We start from the raw sequence: 21659 nt of genomic DNA on the forward strand, positions 1-21659 counted from the left end.
CTTATATAATGTATAACTTACTATAATAGCCTACACTAGCCTGTGTGCAAATTGTGAGGCATGCAGTGAGTTCAATATCTATGTACTTTGGTTTGACCATATGTGCCATTTTATAGCACATGCCCACTCTTCAAACCAAATGTTATTTGTCACATGCGCCGAATGCTAACTTTCAAGCCCTTAACCAACAATGCAGTTTTAAGAAAAATAAGAGTCAAGAAAAATCTTGACTAAATAAACTAAAGTAAAAAATAAAATAAAAGAGAAACAATAAAAATAACAATAACGAGGCTATATACAGGGGGTCAATGCAAATAGTCCAGGTAGCCATTTGCCATAACTGTTTAGCGGGCTTGGTGTAGAAGCTCTTAAGAAGCATTTTGGACCTATGCATATTAGAATGTAAAATCATACAATATTTGTTATTATTACTTTATTAATGGTTCAATTTACGTTTGAAGGGAAGCTTCTTTTCAATCAAATGCAGTTAATCAAACCCCGATATGAGTGGGTCTTCCCTTTAAGTGGATTGGTTGCCACTGGGAAAAAATAACTTAATCTATTGGTTCTCAGCCCTGTCAAACAAGCCATTCCTCGCCTGATCTAGTACGTCAACAACAATCATGCTTATGTGAATTGCAATAACCTTTTCAGAGCAGCAGCAAAAAATGGGCGAAGTTGACCAAAAGGGACCTTTTTTCGAAGGAATACTAGTAATAAACCCGTCGTAAATGTGTTTATTATCGTCGCACATCTTCAATCAGCCGACTACTGTGAATGGATTGTACTATTTTGTTATTTTAGATCAGCCTTACGACGCCAAGTCGGCAGCCATAGCAGGACATTTGACATTAGAGGTAAGTTAAGAAACAAACCTCAACGTCAATCGACTTCCAATTTCAACTTGCATTAACATGTTTGCTCAGGTCATCCGATATTTTAGATGTTCCGTTGTCAAACTGTGAAAAGACTGCAGACGTTAGCTATTTAGCTAGCTAGTTTAACGGTCTTCATCCAATCTGCACATACTAGTTAGATAGCTAGCCACACTACTAACATGTTGTTGTTATTAACTAGCTAGCTATGGCGTGAGCATGACAGTGGTTGCGTTTGTGGCCAGAATGATAGTTTAGCAAATTGCCCCGTTCAGGCATCTTTCGAGAGTACGTTAGTAAGCTGGTCGATAGCATGGAGAACTCTCTGTACCTTTAGCTAGTCAAGTTACCAGTACCTAATGGTTGTTCCTATGGCATGTCCTGTTTATGTTCTCATGTGACATAGTCATATGTCTAACTTTACTTACTCATAGCTAATGAAATGATCGCCTAGTATTATTAGACCAATTAATCCACTTATGGAAACACAACATTGCTATCAGCAAAGATGATTGGAGATGTCAATTATTCTGCTAGCATACAGTCAATGCTCTGCATGCCGCGTCCTTTCCACCCGCCTCGCTCTGCTTGCTTCGCACTCCCGCTTCTGGCGATTTTTTTTGTTGATTTATCTGTGCGGTTTGGCCTTCAGCTGCTCGAAATTTGAGACAAAATATCCACAGGAAAGTATTGTTTTCCCGACTTTTTAGATAGCCGGTATATGGTTCGGTTCTGCACCAAAGTAAAATGTGTTCTGTTATATCTCGTCAAAAGCTATTAAACCATGCTATGACAATGAAAATAACATTCTGAATCAGGGGAGGATGGACAACCATACACACTTGTGTATCATTTTAATATTATATATATTTTTTGCAGATTGAAATCCGAATAAAAATATATTTATTGTTCTCCATCCTCCCCTAATTCAGAATATACCATTTTCATTGTCATGGCATACTTGTCAGTTCGCCGGCTTTTCTTGCATAGGAGCAGATGAATACTCTCCCTCGGAGCTCTACAAGTGGAGGTCTCATAATACCCATAAAACCTAGCGGTCAAACAGGGAAATGGTTCGTATTGTTTTTCCACAGGGAATTTGAGAAACACTTAAATTAAGGGCTGTGTTTCTTGTAGGCTTACCATGTCGTGACGTTTTTATAATCTTGTAAATCTTTCTCGGACCAGGTGACTTTTATTAATATATTCAGCTCTATTTACTCGTAAGTTCGATTCGAAAATGCAAATGAGCACGAAAATAGACATCATGCAAGACTACAAATCCCTGCAAGCTCCTGCATGTCATTTCTAGCTGACACCTTTGCCTACAGGTGAACTGCACAAGACAGTTCACAAAATTGTCCATTTAAAGACATTTTGCCAATTAATTAATTACTAAATTTAACTAACATTAGATGTATAAGATATTATGGCATTTGTAGTTATTTATGATAGCCACATTAGCAGCTAATTAGCGTTTCATTTTTGGGGGGGGTAAATACACATGAATATATTGATAAGCGTCACATTGTCCTAGAGAGATTTACACGGATATCAAAACGTTATGCCAGGGTAAGCCTACACAAAACACAGCCCTTATTCGAAGTGTTTCTAAAATCACCTATGGGAAAAATTAATGGTGGGAAAACAATTGGAACCATTTCCTCGTTCGACCGCAAGGTTTTATGGGTATGACTCATACTGTGGTACTTGTCGTGCAGTTAAAGATCCAGGGGATAGCATACAGGGAAGGAGTTTCCATTGACACACTTAACAGCAGGTACCAGTATAGGGAAAGGGGAAGGGGGATACCTAGTCAACTGAAATGTGACTTCTGCTTAGGCCTACATGCACTCAAATAAAACTTGGAGCCAGCCAAGTGATGTCAATTTCGGGATGTGAAACGTGGAACAAATGGACAATTAGTCCACAGAATGACTACACATTTTTCTTATTTTCTTCTCTAAAGATAATTCAAAATTCAAATTCTTCTCTTTTTTTCACAATTAAGTAATTCAAGGATGTGTACGCCACCATCTTGATGCATGTCATGATGACACTTACCTGTCTCGATCAATGTGAGAAGATTTGTAATAGACAAGATATTGGCGTACACAATGTTGGATTACATAATGGAGCAAAACATTTATTTAATTGAATAACGGAGCATTTTCTAAATTTAAACGAACTCCCTGCAACTAGATATTGGCATTAGTTGTCTTCCAAGTCTGGAATTGAAGTATTGGTCAAATGGTCTGTGCTACGCCAAGACATTTAGGGTTGTGCCGATATATGATTCATTCGGATATTGTGATATTTGACATTGACGAGATATTGTGAAGTGCAAGAAGATATATCGTGATGTTCAAGACTATACTCTATTTTAACTTTATAAATCAACTGCAGTTTTATCAGTTAGGCTGTATCAATATGTTGAAAATAATGTCTAAATGAATTAACTAAGCCTTGTAAAAATGATTTGACATACTAAGATTATTTAATACGTTTGTGATTAATTAGAGTATCGTAAATAAGCACAAAAATTGCACAGTTTGGAATTATCTAGTCATTATCGGCGCAAAAACGATTATATCGGATATCGCAACATTTCGAGTAGCATATCGTAGAAGAGGACTCCCCAAATTTCGCCCAACCCTTATGACATTAGCCCGCTACAATCTGCTAACTAGCCTACACACAGTCTTTGAGTCATCGGCCTATCAACACGTATATACTTATCATGCTAAATCTTAGGGATGTGACAAATGGAAAAATGTTCTTAAAGTTTAAACAGACATTTTTTTCTGTTTAGACGATAAGAAACAAATCATAAAATTTCATGTGAATTCACAAGGCAAAAGGGTCCTGCGTATAACCGCTAAGGGGCAATGCAGTTCCATCTACCGCAGTCATGGCTACTCCTTCCCTCCATCCCCGGGTCTCACTGTGCATCCCTTTCAGATTTGGAAAGATGTAGTGGTGGAGCGTCCTCGACTTCTTACACGTCGACTCCTGGTGTCAACTCCCGTTCTGAGTGTCAATATTTGATTCAGCTAGGAATCAACTCCTAAACATCAGTATTTTTGGAACGGAGGAGACTGATTAGTTGCAGTACTTCCGAGAACACAAACACTTGCATATTTCATAGCGAGAGGGGAGGGGCATAGTATAGGCAGGTTTTCCACCAGACAGACAGTCAGAACCATTCACTAGGCCTATCTATCGGTAATCAAAAGCTGTATCTTGCAATGGAATGCTGTATCTTGCAATGTCTTGGATTGGATTGTCCACAACTTCGGTAAAGCAGAGCCTAACATCAGTGAATAGGCTAGGATTTTCCACATAAAACAGACTGAAGACTGAACACACATTCACATTAACGAAAAGAAAGAGCAGACGAGCCAGCGCGAAGGAGGAAGGAAGTAGAGGTCGACCGATTAATCGGAATGGCCGATTAATTAGGGCCGATTTCAAGTTTTCATAACAATCGGAAATTGGTATTTTTGGGTGCCGATTTTTTATTATGATTTTTTATTTAAAAAAAAATGTTTTATACCTTTATTTAACTAGGCAAGTCAGTTAAGAACACATTCTTATTTTCAATGACGGCCTAGGAATGGTGGGTTAACTGCCTTATTCAGGGGCAGAACGACAGAGTTTCACCTTGTCAGCTCGGGGGATCCAATCTTGCAACCTTACAGTTAACTAGTCCAACACAATAACGACCTGCCTCTCTCTCGTTGCACTCCACAAGGAGACTGCCTGTTACGCAAATGCAGTAAGCCAAGGTAAGTTGCTAGCTAGCATTAAATTTATCTTATAAAAACAATCAATCATAATCACTAGTTAACTACACATGGTTGATGATATTACTAGATATTATCTAGCGTGTCCTGCGTTGCATATAAGCTGACTGAGCATACAAGTATCTGACTGAGCGGTGGTAGGCAGAAGCAGGCTCGTAAACATTCATTCATTCGCTCTTCGTTGTGCGTCAAGCATTGCGCTGTTTATAACTTCAAGCCTATCAACTCCCGAGATGAGGCTGGTGTAACCGAAGTGAAATCGCTAGCTAGTTAGCGCGCGCTAACTAGAGGGACAGAAGCTATACTGTTACACTGGCAATACTAAAGTGCCTATAAGAACATCCAATAGTCAAATGTTAATGAAATACAAAGGGTATAGAGGGAAATAGTCCTATAATTCCTATAATAACTACAACCTAAACTTCTTACCTGGAAATATTGAAGACTCATGTTAAAAGGAACCACCAGCTTTCATATGTTCTGAGCAAGGAACTGAAACGTTACCTTTCTTACATCACACATATTGCACTTTCTTCTCCAACACTTTGTTTTTTGCATTATTTAAACCAAATTTCAAGTTTCATTATTTACTTGAGGCTAAATTGATTTTATTGATGTATTATATTAAGTTAAAATAAGTGTTCATTCAGTATTGTTGTAATTGTCATTATTACAACAAAAAAACACAAAAATGGTCGGTATCGGCATTTTTGGTCCTCCAATAATCGGTATCGGTATCGGCGTTGAAAAATTATAATCGGTCGACCTCTAGAAGGAAGGGAGAGAGAGAGAGTGAGGAGGGGGCAGGCAGAAAGAACCATGTGCATATCTTGGTAATGTCTTGGTAATCTGTATCTCGCATATTCACCAAAGTAGCCCAAAGTAGCCTAAACTTTCCCAAGGCCTTTTTAAAGCCTATCATAGTCTATAACACATCAAATAAATAATGTTTTGTGATAACTGCACTGTGATTTAAACATTTTCGGTTAGTGATTTTTTTCTAAACGTTAACGATCCCAATGTTGTTTTAATGTTTAAATGTCACACCCCTACTAAATACATTACAAAGCCATGGAGTTCAAAATTAAATAGCTTGACACTATACATCCATCAGTCCTAGAAAATTGAAAAGTAACATTATTTATTAATTTCACTGATCTTGTTGTTCACCCTTTCAGGAGACCTCGATTTGCCAGTGCAATGGCAGTGTTCAGTCCACAGGTGCTTCTGGCAGTAACAAGATCAAGGTAGGAGACCAGGTCACCTGCTCTACATTAGAAACCATTTAGACCTGCACTAACCTCTACTACACATACAGTGGGGCCACTGTCCGTGTCCACAAGATCCCTGGGTGCTAAATCAGTTGATTAACACTCAGGAAGTCTTTTGGAAGAGTTGAATATGTAAACAAGCTAACTGTCTACTTTACAGCAGTGTGTATGACTGACTGCTGTAGTGAAAGTAAGGATACTTCACATATGACCAGGCAGTCACTGACATACAGATGTATCTGTGTTCTGTCTCCAGGGGATCTTACCTGCTGTCTAAAAGGCACAGCTGCTGTCCCCTCCCTCCACTGCTTACGTCCACCACCACCTGGACCCCGCCAGCCGCCTGTCACCCCTAACCTCCCTCAGGCACTCCAGGTCTGGCTATCCTCAGTGCGTTCGGCTCCATGGCGCCAGACCCCACAGCACCACCCTGCTGTCCAGATCTCTGCACAGCTCCTGTGTCTGGCTGCAGGGCACCAAGGAGGACACCAAAGCCCCCGCCCAGGATGACCCCCCAGGGACCCCCAAGAATGGCCCCTCTGTCCCCTCACCCCAATCTCCAGCCCCTGCTCCCCCCGCTGCCGTCACTGTAGCGGCTGCAGCTGCCCCTACTGTCCAGGTAGTGAGGAAGTCTATTGGCCAGAGGGTAGTGGATGAGCTGAAGCACTACTACAATGGTTTCAGGCTGCTGGGAATCGATACCAAGATCGCAGGGAGGATGGTGTGGAGACTGCTGCATGGACAACTGCTCTCACGCAGGGAGAGGAGACGGGTAAGGCCGGGGGAGTGATACAAATTAACCAATGTTTCATCTAGCTGCTCCATCCCAGATGTTAGCCACCATGGCCCATAACGTCCCACCAATGGACAGCTTAGCTGACAATATCACAAAAACTTTGTGTTTGCCTCAAAGGGGCAGAAGGCCATGTGTTGTAATGGTTCTGGGTGACCAGGTAGCTAGCAACAATGACAAGAAACTGTCATGTTGTGAATCATGTGTCTTGTTTCAGCATGGTTGATCTTGTTGTTGATACCATGTCTTATTTTGAGGTGTTTTGACTGATGTCAAATTTGCTAGCTAGCAAACCAACATCTGTAATGTTGTATTTGAGAGTACTCATTGCGCAACTTCATTTATGTTTTCAATAAACATTGGAGACGAAATATAGTTTACATGTTATAAGCAATCTAAGCCAACCCCACCTGTTTCGCCCTATAGTTGCGTACACGTCGGTTTTGTTGCTAAACAACCAATCCGTCTATTGGTTCCACCGATCTTCTGACCAACACTGGACGAGACTAGAGCTTGGTTAGACTTAATGATGGTGATCAGTATAAAAACATTGATTGAAAGTGCTGAGCTTGGGCGATATACAGTTTATTTAGAAGTACCGGACATATATTTTAAATACAGAGAAGAAAAAAACATTTGTTTTGTTTGTTTTTTGGGGCTCTGGGGGTGAGTGCTACACTACTGATTATAACTAGAAGAATTCTAAGATATGTCATATAAGTTATACCCAGCTCAGGGCTCCAGCTATGCATTTGGTTTACTAACTTGCTAGCTAAGTGGCTAGATGTCAAGATCAAGCTTCTTGGTTCCAGCAGAGACATTCAATCCCCTCCTGGATCAAGATTCCTTGTGCCCCCCCACCAAAACAAATTAAAACGCGCCCCTTATGTGCACTTCCGGTAATACCATATTCCCTGGTATGGTACAGAGATGGTATGAAAATCGGGATACTGCCAAACCCTAGTAAATAACAGGGTGAGTCATAATTTATGCCTGAGGGCAGGATGAGAGAACCGTGAATGCGCCCCAAATGGCACCCTATTCCCTATATAGTGCACTAGTTTTGACTATGGCCTCATAGACCTCTGTTCAAAAGTACTGCACTATATAAGGAATTGGGTCCCATTTGAGATGGGGATTTGATACGTATAACGTGGTGACACAGCTCCATCTTGGGGAATCCAATTCAGAGGGTGTCCTGTTTCTAACAGTGACTGCAGTTGGTTGAAGGGTTCACGGTCTAGACGAGCAGCACTTTCTCTGCTAACTACTACCCTCCATGTTGACGCTCAACACTCCATGACAATAATAACATGATAAGAATTCCCATTAGAATACTAAATCTATGGCTCTGAAGTGGGGTGCTTTTCGTAAATTCGCTCTTGCTATCCTCCGATTTCAGAGCACTCTCATCTGAGTGTGCCAGAGTTTAGAATATTTGAGGAATTTACGAACGCTCAACACTCGTTCGAATATGTCAGCAAATGTTGTCAAAAAAGCGTAATTAAATTGTTGCCAGCAGCACAGTTAGTCACCAACGCTCTAGAGAACATGGAAACAGCCTAACCAGCTCTGCCAGAGTGAGTAAAACGGTCAGGGTGGGATGTTCTCTCATTTGTGTCTGGAAGTAGCTAGCAAGCTAGCCAACCGTAGCCAGTTAACTTGGGTGCTTGACTGCCGTTGTGAGGTCAGAACGCACGGATCAACCCTACTCCTCGGCCAGAGCGTCCAGTGTGAGCTCTGAACGCTCAGAGAGCGAAATGCTCTGAATTTACAAATGGACAATCTGACAACGCTCTGAATTTACGAATGCCCAAAGGGCACTCAGAGCGCACTGGCACTCCAGATTGACTTTACGAATGCCCAAAGGGCACTCAGAGCGCACTGGCACTCCAGATTGACTTTACGAACACACCCATGGTCTTACTGTACATCCTACAGTTACCAAAGAAAGCTTTGGCATACTGTAGTCTCGTGATTCTCATAGATCTGTCTTATGTAACAAGTGCCTTTCAGTTAATTGGAGGCCAGGATTTACAGCAACGTAGTACTTTAGGAGTACCATTAACATTTAACATTAACATTTAAGTCATTTAGCAGACGCTCTTATCCAGAGCGACTTACAAATTGGTGCTTTCACCTTATGACATCCAGTGGAACAGCCACTTTACAATAGTGCATCTAGGTCACCAGGAACCGGAGAATCCTGAAACAATGATCAGCTGATCACCTCAATCTCTGGGAGGTGTTCAGCAGTCAGGCACATAACAGGGAAAGGTGTTACCCATTAAACTTGTTAAACCAGTAACAATGCTGCTCATTTTTGCTTTCAGTTTGAACATGTTGTTTTCTCTCGTTGTGCCTATTGAACGCAACCAAAGGAGTCCACCACATGCTGTGAGGTATTCTAGTTGAACACTCAGGCAATTTTGGAAGCCCTCCTGTTGGCCATAGTGACAAAAGCTAATTTCCCGAATTTCTACACATTTTGCCATGTGGTGAACATAACATTTTGCAGTTTTAAAGCACATTTCCTGCAATTATACACATTTTGCCATGGCTTATGCTATCTGAGTGACTCAAACATTATTACAATATCAATGGGGGCCCAATAACATGGGAAAAAACTCCTGAATGCTGCATCTTTGGAATTTTAGATTGTTTGTCCTGAAAGAGGATCTTATAAAAATATATATTGAGGTACATTTTTCTACCTACTTTATATCTTGTTTTAGTCCTTTAAGTTTACACTGAAAACGGACATAGGTGGCCCGCCCAATACTTTTCAATGCAGAAAAAAAAGTCCTCTGACTTCAGCCTCCAGGTTCATCAGTAAGGCGGATTTAGAAGGATGTATTGACCCTTTTGCCTCAATGATACAGGATAGACACACCAACAGAATTTGTTCTTAACTGACTTGCCTAGTTAAATAAAGGTTTAAAAAAACAGCCCGCCGTGTGACCCATGCTGTGTGAATGCCATGGTAGAGCTTTACTCGGCACCGGATCTATTTTAGAAAGACTCACAGTCCTGGTAGTTTGCCAGAGACTGAGGGACAGAATCCTAACATAGTGTGGGTCAAGGTGGAATCCTTCTTGTCTCATAGCTTAATATGTGACCACAGACATTTGTTTTGGTGACTTGGGAGGTCAAAAGGTCAAAGAACATTTTTGTGAAAAAGTTTTGTTGGTCACATTTAAAAAATGTTTTTGTCAGTCACATTTCTAAATGTTTGGGATCCACTCTGTACATAGGTGTTGTGCACTGCAAAACTCACATTGCATCACTGTATCTTCTATAATGCCAATAAACCATATGGCAATGTTTGGCTTCCAACCTCTGTTAATTCTCTCTTTCTGTCTCTCTCTCTCTCTCTCTGCCGCTCTCTCTTGTTCTCTCTCTCGCTCTGGCTCCTCCTCTCTCTCTCTCTCTCTCTCTCTCTCTCTCTCTCTCTCTCTCGCTGTCCTCTCTCTGTCTCTCTCTCTCACTCTGTCGCTCTCTCTCTCTCTACTCTTGTTCTCTCTCTCTATGTCTCTCTCTTCTCTCTCTCTCTCCTTTCTCTGTCTCTCTCACTCTCTCTTTCCCCCCCTATCTCTTCTCTTGTTCCTCTCCTTTGATGTTGTTACTTATCGTTGTCAGACATGTTACTGTTTGGTTTGCTAAGTGTTGTCTGTGTCTCTCCAGCTGATGAGGACGTGTGCTGACCTTTTCCGCCTGCTACCCTTCATGGTCTTCATCATTGTTCCCTTCATGGAGTTCCTGCTTCCCGTCTTCCTCAAGCTCTTCCCTGAGATGCTGCCCTCCACCTTCGAGACAGAAACCAAGAAGGCACGTTTTTCACGCTGTTACAATGTTAATGACCCTGTTGTATGCTGCTTATCAATGGTCTAAACTTGCTTCCTTGTTTCCTCTCTGGACTGATCTGAAGTCATGATATTTTAGGTGAAAATGGCTGTTTTCCTGTTCTTCCATATCAATGCAGATGAAAGGAGACAAAAGTACACCATTGAGATGCACCCCAGTAGGAGATATCCTTCCATAGACCTGTAGGCCAGTAGAATAAGCAGGGGTGTGTCCCAATAATCTCTCCTTTCTCCCGACGTGTGCACTTGTTCACCTCCCTTCATAGATTTGACAGTGCATTACTGTTCTAAGAAACTCTTTAGCCCATGCCTACACCAATCCAATGTTTTTACATTTGTCAGGAATAGTGAACGAGTGCACACTTCAGGAAGAGAGAGAGATTATTGGGATATACCCCAGGTCTTTGTGTGGGATTAGCCCCAGTAGGCCTGACCTGTCAGGTCTAATGGTCCCTGTCTGCTCATGGCTGAATGGCTCTCAGATATGTCCTCCTGCTCCTGTGCCACAGTGGTGCCTGGCCTGGCCTCTCACATCATGGCCGTTGGGATACCAACAGGAAGCAGTGGTAAAGACCACCATTAGCCAACTTGTGCATTTTGAAGTGGGATTGTTTTCAATTATGAACTGGGTGGTTTGAGCCCTGAATGCTGATTGGATGACAGCCGTGGTATATCAGACCGTATACCATGACAAAACATTTATTTTTACTGCTCTAATTACATTGGTAACCAGTTTATAATAGCAATAAGGCACCTCGGGGGTTGCTAGGTAATGATTAAAAGGGTATATTTAAGCAATAAGGCATGGGGGTGTGGTATATGGCCAATATACCACGGCTAAGGGCTGTGTCTAGGCATTCCACTGCGTCGTGCCTAAGAACAGCCCTTAGCCATGGTATATTGGCCGTATACCACACCCCCATGCCTTATTGCTTAAATATACCCTTTTAAACATTACCTAGCAACTTGATAAAATGCGATTGATGCTCCTTTTTAGAACATTCTAAACCAATTGCTATTAGCTACTGCTAGATTATGCATAAGGACCATTTGAGAAATCTTTATAATAATATAATATTCTCTTTCTCCTATCCTTCTCTCCCTCTCTCTTTCTCCCTTTTCTTTCTCTTTAGGTGGAGAAGCAGAAAAAGGGTCTTGCTGCTAAGCTGGAGCTGGCTAAGTTCCTCCAGGAGACCATAGCAGAGATGGCCAAGAGGAACAAGACTAAGGCTTTGACCGAGGACGAGACACAGCGCTTCTCCACCTACGTACAGAAGGTAATTTAGCCAGGGGGCAAAGGTCACTCATCCAAAGCTCTGATTCATGATTTCATGAGTGTTTCAAATTTTCATCCCGTTGTGTTCGGTAGCCCCTGTCAAAAGGTCTTTCAGACCTGATAACGCTCAAGATGTGATTATACGTCCTAAGCCTCTCTGCATGACTAGAGTCCCAAGACTGCTCTAACTAACCCCTGTCCTCCCTCTGTCATCTCCAGGTTCGTCACACAGGGGAGCAGCCCACCACTAAGGACATTGTCAAGTTCTCCAAACTGTTTGAAGACGAGTTGACGCTGGAGCATCTAGAGCGCCCCCAGCTGGTGGCCCTGTGTAAGCTGCTAGAGCTGCAGCCCATAGGAACTAATAACCTGCTCCGCTTCCAGCTGATGATGCAGCTGAGAACCATCAAAGCAGATGACGAGTTGATAGCCACTGAGGGTGTGCCTGCTATGAGTGTGTCAGAGCTACAGGCAGCATGTCGTAGCAGAGGGATGAGGTCACTGGGTCTGACCACTGACCAGTTACGTCAGCAGATGCAACAGGTCAGACACTCAACCTATCTATCTGCAGATCACCTTGTTAAAGATGCATAACTTCAAGCCAGTAAAGGAATCAATCTATTAATTGTATTATAAGATATGCGTCCCAAATGGCACCCTATTTCTAAGGGAATAGGGTGCCATTTTGGACAACAAACAATTGGCTTCTTCAGTGACCCGCAACCTCTCTCTGTCTGTTCTAGTGGTTGGACCTGCACTTGAAGGAGAACGTTCCTCCCTCTCTGCTGCTGCTCTCCAGAGCCATGTACCTGACTGACGTCAAACCCATCATACCCGTCATACCCCCTGTACCCAAACTAGAGGTAAAACATCATACCCCCTGTACCCAACCTAGAGGTAAGACATCATACCCCTGTACCCAAACTAGAGGTAAGACATCATACCCCTGTACCCAATTAGAGGTAAGACATCATACCCCCTGTACCCAAACTAGAGGTAAGACATCATACCCCCTGTACCCAAACTAGAGGTAAGACATCATACCCCCTGTACCCAAACTAGAGGTAAAACATCATACCCCCTGTACCCAAACTAGAGGTAAGACATCATACCCCTGTACCCAATTAGAGGTAAGACATCATACCCCCTGTACCCAAACTAGAGGTAAGACATCATACCCCCTGTACCCAAACTAGAGGTAAGACATCATACCCCCTGTACCCAAACTAGAGGTAAGACATCATACCCCTGTACCCAACCTAGAGGTAAGACATCATACCCCTGTACCCAATTAGAGGTAAGACATCATACCCCCTGTACCCAAACTAGAGGTAAGACATCATACTCCCTGTACCCAACCTAGAGGTAAGACATCATACCCCCTGTACCCAATTAGAGGTAAGACATCATACCACCTGTACCCAATTAGAGGTAAGACATCATACCCCCTGTACCCAATTAGAGGTAAGACATCATACCCCCTGTACCCAATTAGAGGTAAGACATCATACCCCCTGTACCCAATTAGAGGTAAGACATCATACCCCCTGTACCCAATTAGAGGTAAGACATCATACCCCCTGTACCCAATTAGAGGTAAGACATCATACCCCCTGTACCCAATTAGAGGTAAGACATCATACTCCCTGTACCCAATTATAGGTAAGACATCATACCCCCTGTACCCAATTAGAGGTAAGACATCATACCCCCTGTACCCAATTAGAGGTAAGACATCATACCCCCTGTACCCAATTAGAGGTAAGACATCATACGGTACCCAATTAGAGGTAAGACATCATATCCCCTGTACCCAATTAGAGGTAAGACATCATACCTCCTGTACCCAATTAGAGGTAAGACATCATACCCCCTGTACCCAAACTAGAGGTAAGACATCATACCCCTGTACCCAATTAGAGGTAAGACACCCCCAACCAGCTCAGTTCAGATTGCTGAAATGTCATCTGATTCTAGGTTTGGGATCAAGGTACATTTCTGCCTTCAGTGAGTCCCATAGAAGCACAGGTTTCCCCGAGAACTAAGGCTTGACCATCAGATAATGGAGACCTGCCCACATTCTCATGACTGTAGTGATGTAGAAATGCAGGTCAGCCATGTGAAGTACTGTATGTTCATGCTGCCAACTCTCTAAGGCTGAGTTTTCACAGCCCAATTGTGATATTTTTTCCACTAATTGGTCTTTTGAACTATCACAGCAGCTCTTTTCACATCAGATCTTTTTCAAAACTGATCTGATTGGTCAAAAGACTGTGTAAATGCAGCCTATGAGTCTCTATCACCACAACATTCTCAGGACACTCTGTGGAAGTGTCACGCCCTGACCATAGTTTGCTTTGTATGTTTCTATGTTTTGTTTGGTCAGGGTGTGATCTGAGTGGGCATTCTATGTTGTATGTCTAGTTTGTCTGTTTCTGTGTTTGGCCTGATATGGTTCTCAGAGGCAGGTGTTAGTCATTGTCTCTGATTGGGAACCACATGTAGGTAGCCTGTTTTGTCATTGTGGGTTGTGGGTGATTGTCTATGTTAGTTGCTTGTGTCAGCACAGTTCGTATATAGAGTCACGGTCGTTGTTCATTTGTTTTGTTCAGTTTACTTTGTGTTTTCGTCATCCATTAAAATGATGCATTCACATCACGCTGCTCTTTGGTCCGCTTCTTACGACGACCGTGACACGAAGGCACCACCGTTTCTTACGACGACCGTGACACGAAGGCACCACCGTTTCTTACGACGACCGTGACACGAAGGCACCACCGTTTCTTACGACGACCGTGACACGAAGGCACCACCGTTTCTTACGACGACCGTGACACGAAGGCACCACCGTTTCTTACGACGACCGTGACACGAAGGCACCACCGCTGCTTCCATTACTGGCTTTATCATTCCATTTGTGTTGTGTGTTGCAGAAGGCCACTCCTCCCCCAGCTGAGATCCCAGAGGGAAGCGCAGCTTCCTCCTCAGACTTACTGGTAGACCCAGCTCTGGTCATCAAAGACAGGCCGGTCAGTACACAGACACAAACACAACAACAAGGTTTCTGTTATGAAAATGTGGCGTTTGACCAGCAGCGTTTTAATTTACCGGACATTGGAGAAATGTACCTGACCCATATGCATTGGATGTGTAACCTGATTAGGGCGTTCACCCACAGTGCTCAGAATGACTGAATTCACATTTCGATGGTAATTCATTTTAACAGAACAGTGTGCAGTTCCTTCTTACCGAATACCGATGCCCACATTTACTTCTCCCCAGCCAACAAGATGAGTAATGAACAGGAAAATCACTAGCCTGTGTCAATATACGATTCCCCCATAGTAGAAAAGTTGACCTATTCTATTGGTCAGCTTGTCGAGAAAGAAATAGCATTTACATTTAAGTCATTTAGCAGACGCTCTTATCCAGAGCGACTTACAAATTAGTGCGTTCACCTTATGACATCCAGTGGAACTGCCACTTTACAATTGTGCATCTAAATCTTTTAAGGGGGGTGAGAAGGATTACTTTATCCTATCCTAGGTATTCCTTAAAGAGGTGGGGTTTCAGGTGTCTCCGGAAGGTGGTGATTGACTCCGCTGTCCTGGCGTCGTGAGGGAGTTTGTTCCACCATTGGTTTCAATAGCCTATTCCAAACGGACTCTGGGACAGTTGTGGGACAATAAATCCCAAATTCATACAACCAGTAGGCCTAGGCTACATTAAAGTTGATATAAAACGATTGCTTCTAGATATGGTCTGATTTTGGCTAGGCTACACAGTAAAGGGTATAAAACATGATCACTTTTTTATGGGAGGGAAATGGAATGCAACATGATTGGATCATCACTCACGTTCCATCAAAACACAGTGTTTTCATTGGATAACAAATGCCAAAGATAGAAGGCATACAATATTCCCACAAATCATGAGCCCCTATCATGAGCTCGGTAGCTCTGGTCAAAGACAGACCGGTCAGGAATCTTCTCCAGGATGACCCGTGGAGCAGTATACAGTGTCCTCATGTCTGGTGTGTTTCTGTTCCTCCAGGCGGAGGAGTTGAGAGACAAGGCTGCCATCATCTCAGACAAACCTCCTACCCCTGCCCAGGTCATCCAGGTCAGTCACCTTTGACCCCCAGTCATATACCCACAGGGATTAGTTACTAGATGGAATGGCAGAAAGTGCAGTGCTTCTCTAGCATGGCCAGATAGTGATGACCGTGAGGATAAACCAGTGCGTTTAAGCCCAATACTGTCTCATCTTTCTCACGACATCCTAGTCACACACACACACACACACACACACACACTTGCTCTACGGGAACAAACAAGTGAACCATACAACAATTAACCATTTAGTAGTTAAATTACAGTATGCCCATAACAACAGGTTCCTAAAATATCAAGTCAATAAACATCATGCACTTATGTATGTAAACAAGCTATTTAAAAGTATGTTTATTACATTTCTTAAAGTCCATGTCACCATAATTCAATGAATGCAATTGGTCTCTTTTTCATTGTTTGTTCCTAGAATAACCATTGTCCTCTGACCTGTAGGCTAAAGGAGCAGAGGCGTCCCAGAAGAGCAAGATGAGCGCCAACGGAGTGTGAGGAGGAGCTAACAGTGAGCAGGACTGCAGGGGCTTGACCACACCACAACCCCGTGTCCTCAGGGGTGCGGGGGCTAGATAATCAAGCTAATCGACAACCTAAGGGATCAGTCAACCCAACCACCCATCTACCCTCCTTAACGCCGCCTCCTCCTGATTCTAAGATCCCTTTATAGCCAAAGGGCTCGGTGTCTGATGGAGAGAGGGGTCATAAGGTCATCACATGAGATGTTAATGCCGTCAGACCTGGTGGCACTTTTGCTCTCTTTAATTCTGTCCATGGATCAGAGCCCTCTCCTCTCTGGCTACACCTGGATTGAGGCCGCTGGCAGGCGTTTCAAACGGGACACACACCTCTGCTCTGTCTGTTCAGTCTCTGGTTCTTCTCACCTGCATCTATTTGGTTTCAAGTTCATGCACTCCATCCATTGGGTTTCACACTCAAACTCAACAGGACAATGTAATGTAACGAAAACTCTGAAAAGATTAGGATGGATTAGGATAATTGTTTTGTGATCACAGTAACCCAGTGATGTAACAAATATTATTATTTTTATGTCCTTGAAGAGTGGACACCGGCTGGTTGGTTGGTCTGGTGTAACTTTAGTCTGTTTCACTTCAGATTGTATTTCGACTCATTCATTAGGCGCTGAAGCTGATTCCTCTTGACTAGATACACCTCAAAGACGAAAGCAGTGGGTGGCCGCGGTATGTTAAAGGCTTCCACATGCTTCCCAGACGAAACAGTTCGGTAGAGTATGTGCATATATTATGCTAACATTTTGTGAAGCTTTTGTTCGTTTTGGTCAAGCCGAAGTTCGGAGCCGAAGTCTACACCCCTTCATCGGTGATTGTTCAACAGTAGGGATTCTCCGATAAAGTCTTTGTTGTCAATCAACTGGAGACGACTCATCTTCATTACATTTTTCTCATAAAGACATACTGCGCCAAACATCTTAGTTAGATGTACAATTCCGCAACTAAGATCTCTTGGGCAAAAACGTCAAAATGAATGACAGGTTTCTTGAGTTATCTTAGATTAATTCTGACTTTTGAGGAAGTGTACAGTCATTTTGAGACTGGCTACGGCGTTTGATGCTTTTTTTCTTGTTTGTTGTTTTTCAAGCAAGTGTATTTTAAGGGAGTATGTAAGCACATTCGTTCGGTTAGGCGCCAGCTGAGCTGAAGCATGCTGACGCCTTTAGGGGTCACCACCTTGGTGTCGAGAAACGGTGGTGATTCAACATGTAGAGTTGTTGTGAAGTGAACAGAAAATTAAGAGCGACATTTTGGTCAGAGGTGATTGGACGGCCACCCGCTGCTTTGAAAAGGTGTGTTTTGTCTCTTCGAGTTGGCTGAATCACCTCCAGATCAGACTAACAAAAACCACCACCTCTTCCTCTTGTATATTTGTAAATACCCTGTACAATGTTCATTGTCTGGTAGAAAAGGTACAACTGCTCTGTCCAGTTGGTTTGCCACTCCCTCAAGCTCTCTCAAAACTTAAGAGTTCTATGAACTTTTGCCCTCCTAATATTTTGTTGTTTGTTGAATATTTAAATCTTAAGACTGGGCAACACTTCACTTTAACTTGCCTTTATGCCATGAAGTAACTCTCTAACTACCCTGGAAACCAGATTGTAATTGTTCAGATGTAAATGGTAATTGCAGATAAGGTACAAAACACTAATGTCTAAAGTAAGGACATTTTACAAATTATGTCCATATAGTTACAGTGTAGTTGCATTTAATTACACCAGAAAATGTAACACGTGGTATCTATGCAATTTATTGTGAAGTGTCACCCTATGACTGAATGAAGTGGCATTGTGTAGTTGATTGCAGCTGTAAATAGTACATGAAAACGGATTATTTTTGATTGTAAGAGTGCGAGAGAGATCACTCATTAACACAGAAGAGGCTGTAGTTGCGCCTAATAAAGCCCGAGTAGGTGTGGTGTATATGGCCAATATACCACGGCTAAGGGCTTTTCTTAAGCATGACGCAACGCACAGCCCTTTGCCGTGGTATATAAGCCATATATCACAAACCCCCAAGGAACCTTATTGCTATTAACTGGTTACCAATGTATGTGGAGCGGTAAAAACAAATATTTTGTCATACCCGTGGTATACGGTGTGATATACCACGGCTTTCAGCCAATCAGCATTCAAGGCTCAACCACCCAGTTTAAAACTTGATTCTAAAAACAACCTCCAATCTGTGGACAATTAGCTTTTCTAATGGAATATACAGTGTATATATTGTGTTAATGCTATGATAGTACCACCGTTTATTTACACATTTAAAAAGAAAGATAATACTTGACTGCTATTGGATATGATCCATACCCACTGTTCCAACAATACGAATGAAATATCTACAGAGAAATCTCAAATAATGAATTTGAGCGAAAATGCAAAATTTGCGAACTGTTAAAGGATTGCACTAGTGTTACATTTTATTTTAGAATGTGATTCTCAAAGAGCTTAAATGCCTAGTACATACCCTGCTTACATATAGAGTTAATACAACCATGTGAACGAGAAGGTATTTGGAAGGTTTACCATATAAACATATGTGTACTCTACTGTATATGCTTTATGCTTCAGTGTGTGAGAGTGTGCGTTTGGTGTTGGCTTAGCATTGAGGAAAAACCTTAAATTAGGGGATTACCTTTTTATGAACCTCTCCCACAACTCACCAACCAAATTACATTGTTTCATCATAGTGCATCTTCCTCTCCTCCCTATCACCGATCTGTATGTGAGTGGATAATCGAAAGCAAGATGTCCACCCTTCTGCTTTGACCAATCCAACCTTCTCAGATCTGTTATTACTTCAAGGGAGTACTATGGGACCTGGGACACTTCTTTCCATCCCAACAGTTGATTTTTTTACTTGGTTTAAGGATTGTTTAGAAAATGAATTTACAGGCAGAAGGTCTGTAACGAGGTGCTTTGTTACCTATGCTCTCTGTGGAGTGTCTCCTCTGCCCCTTACCCACGGGCTCTCATGGAAGATGTTTACACTGTGTTCCAATTCCCCTGCCTTGATTCCTTACCTTGTCTCCTATCCTTCATGTCTATACATGGCTGAATGGAATCCACTGTATTGCTTACGCTGCTACCTTTTTAGGTCCTTTTGGATCAATGATCATGAAGGAAATTAGATTAGGAAAGGAATGTGGGAGAGAATTAGGACACAGACTTAGAGACAAACGTAAACACCTGTATGAACCCTCTCACTCACATGCCCAATTCCAAACCCTTACCCCTAGACACTTGTTGGTACAAGCAATATAGTGAACATCACACCTAGGTGGAGCAGCACCACATTGCTAAGCGGTCGGTGTGTAGGATTAGGGGTTAGAGTTTGGTGTGGAGTTGGGTAACATGAACTTACTCCCAAAGGTATTTCTCATTGTCACACAGACCTGCCGAGAAAGACAGACATTGTGGTATTTCAGTGTGTTGCTGTTGATAATTTGTGGTGAAATTGAGAGTTGATTTGGTCAGGAGAACTTTAATGGAACAGTAACTTATCCAATCATTTGATGGCAGATGTGGTCAATGGTCCTACAGTAAGACTTGGGCTTGAATCAACTTAATATAATATTTGATACGCATTACTAGAACTAGCCCACATAAGTCATCCATTGATATCATTGGGAGATTTGTTTAATGGTTTGCGTGATGGACACATAACTGAGGTTAGGATTCAGCCTTTCACTCCTTGGACCTACACTGGGGGTATAAGGATGAGTGGAAATGCGCTTTTCAAATGTGTCCACAGGTATTGCACTGTATCATGTATTGATATGACTACTACAGACAGTACAAGACCGTGAGGCTGTGTGGAGTTTATACCTTCTGAATGATTGACGTCTGCACCTTTTGTCATAATGGATTCCATATAAAGCTCATAGATAGAGAACATACTCTTCTTAAACTTGTTTTCCTTGAAATTCCCTAATTTCTCTTCAAACAAGGCTTCTTTTTTCATAGTTTATTATTTCGTTTGGCAGAACTTATTTGTGTTACTAATATTAGCTAGCCTTGTGCAAACTCTGGACGTTATGACTATGACCTTGCAGGAGAGTGTTTGTGACTGATGGATGTTGATCAGGGACGGCCATCCTGCCTAAAGAGCTACTGGGTATGCAGGCTTTTGATCCAGGCCAGCTCTACCATACCTGATTTAGCTAATCAAGGTTCTGATGATCAGCCGATGAGTAGAATGAGGTGTGTGTAAGAGCAGGAATAGAGCAAAAGCTTGCATAACCAGTAGCTATCTGGGAAGAGGGATGGCTACCTCTGAAATAGAGGTTACCCCTAACCACAGATCTAGAATCACCTATCCCTAACAATAACCATTTGGGAGACGAAAACGTATCTGACCCTGTATCAGTGGTTATGGACAACCTCTACCTCCCCCTTTGGTGGCTTTCCTTGTGTAACAGACATTCTACCTCTCATGTTTACCCTCCTGTCCACTCTGTAATGGAGGTCAGAAGACACTCAACCATGTACAACATTGCTACATTATTTAACCTGCATTGAAACAATACATCATTCTACAGTGTCAAATGTCTGCTTGGGAGATGAAGTTCAGCATTACATTTATAAAAACCCTTTACACTTGAGTCCTGTGTCTTTATTTTTGGCAACAAACTTTTGCTACTACAGATGTCTGGCACTATGGATATCTGGCCCAGCTACTGACAGGCTAGGAGGTGCTTACATACATAAAGCTTCAGCATCTAAACTCAGCAAAAAAAGAAACATCCTCTCACTGTCAACTGTGTTTATTTTCAGCCAACCTAACATGTGTAAATATTTGTATGAACATAACAAGATTCAACAACTGAGACATAAACTGAACAAGTTCCACAGACATGTGACTAACAGAAATTGAATAATGTGTCCCGGAACAAAGAGGGGGTCAAAATCAAAAGTAACAGTCAATATCTGGTGTGGCCACCAGCTGCATTAAGTATTGCAGTGCATCTACTCCTCATGGACTGCACCAGATTTGCTAGTTCTTGCTGTGAGATGTTACCCCACTCTTCCACCAAGGCACCTGTTAGTTCCCAGACATTTCTGGGGGGGAATGGCCCTAGCCCTCACCCTCCGATCCAACAGGTCCCAGACGTGC

General features: G+C 42.4%; 1 protein-coding gene across 1 annotated transcript; it reads left to right on the forward strand.

The window, feature by feature from the left end:
* Positions 1 to 615: 615 nt before the first annotated feature.
* On the forward strand, positions 616 to 21147 carry LOC115140199 (LETM1 domain-containing protein LETM2, mitochondrial-like). The gene is given in 11 exon segments (XM_029678392.2): positions 616 to 857; positions 5860 to 5928; positions 6209 to 6249; positions 6252 to 6724; positions 10430 to 10573; positions 11742 to 11885; positions 12104 to 12427; positions 12628 to 12747; positions 14818 to 14913; positions 15938 to 16006; positions 16450 to 21147. Coding segments are annotated over 10 exon segments (1512 nt in total). The 5' UTR covers positions 616 to 857; positions 5860 to 5881; the 3' UTR covers positions 16504 to 21147.
* The last annotated feature ends 512 nt before the right edge of the window (positions 21148 to 21659 follow it).

The sequence above is a fragment of the Oncorhynchus nerka genome, linkage group LG13 (assembly GCF_034236695.1).
Source record: "Oncorhynchus nerka isolate Pitt River linkage group LG13, Oner_Uvic_2.0, whole genome shotgun sequence".
Classification (NCBI taxonomy): Eukaryota; Metazoa; Chordata; class Actinopteri; order Salmoniformes; family Salmonidae; genus Oncorhynchus; species Oncorhynchus nerka.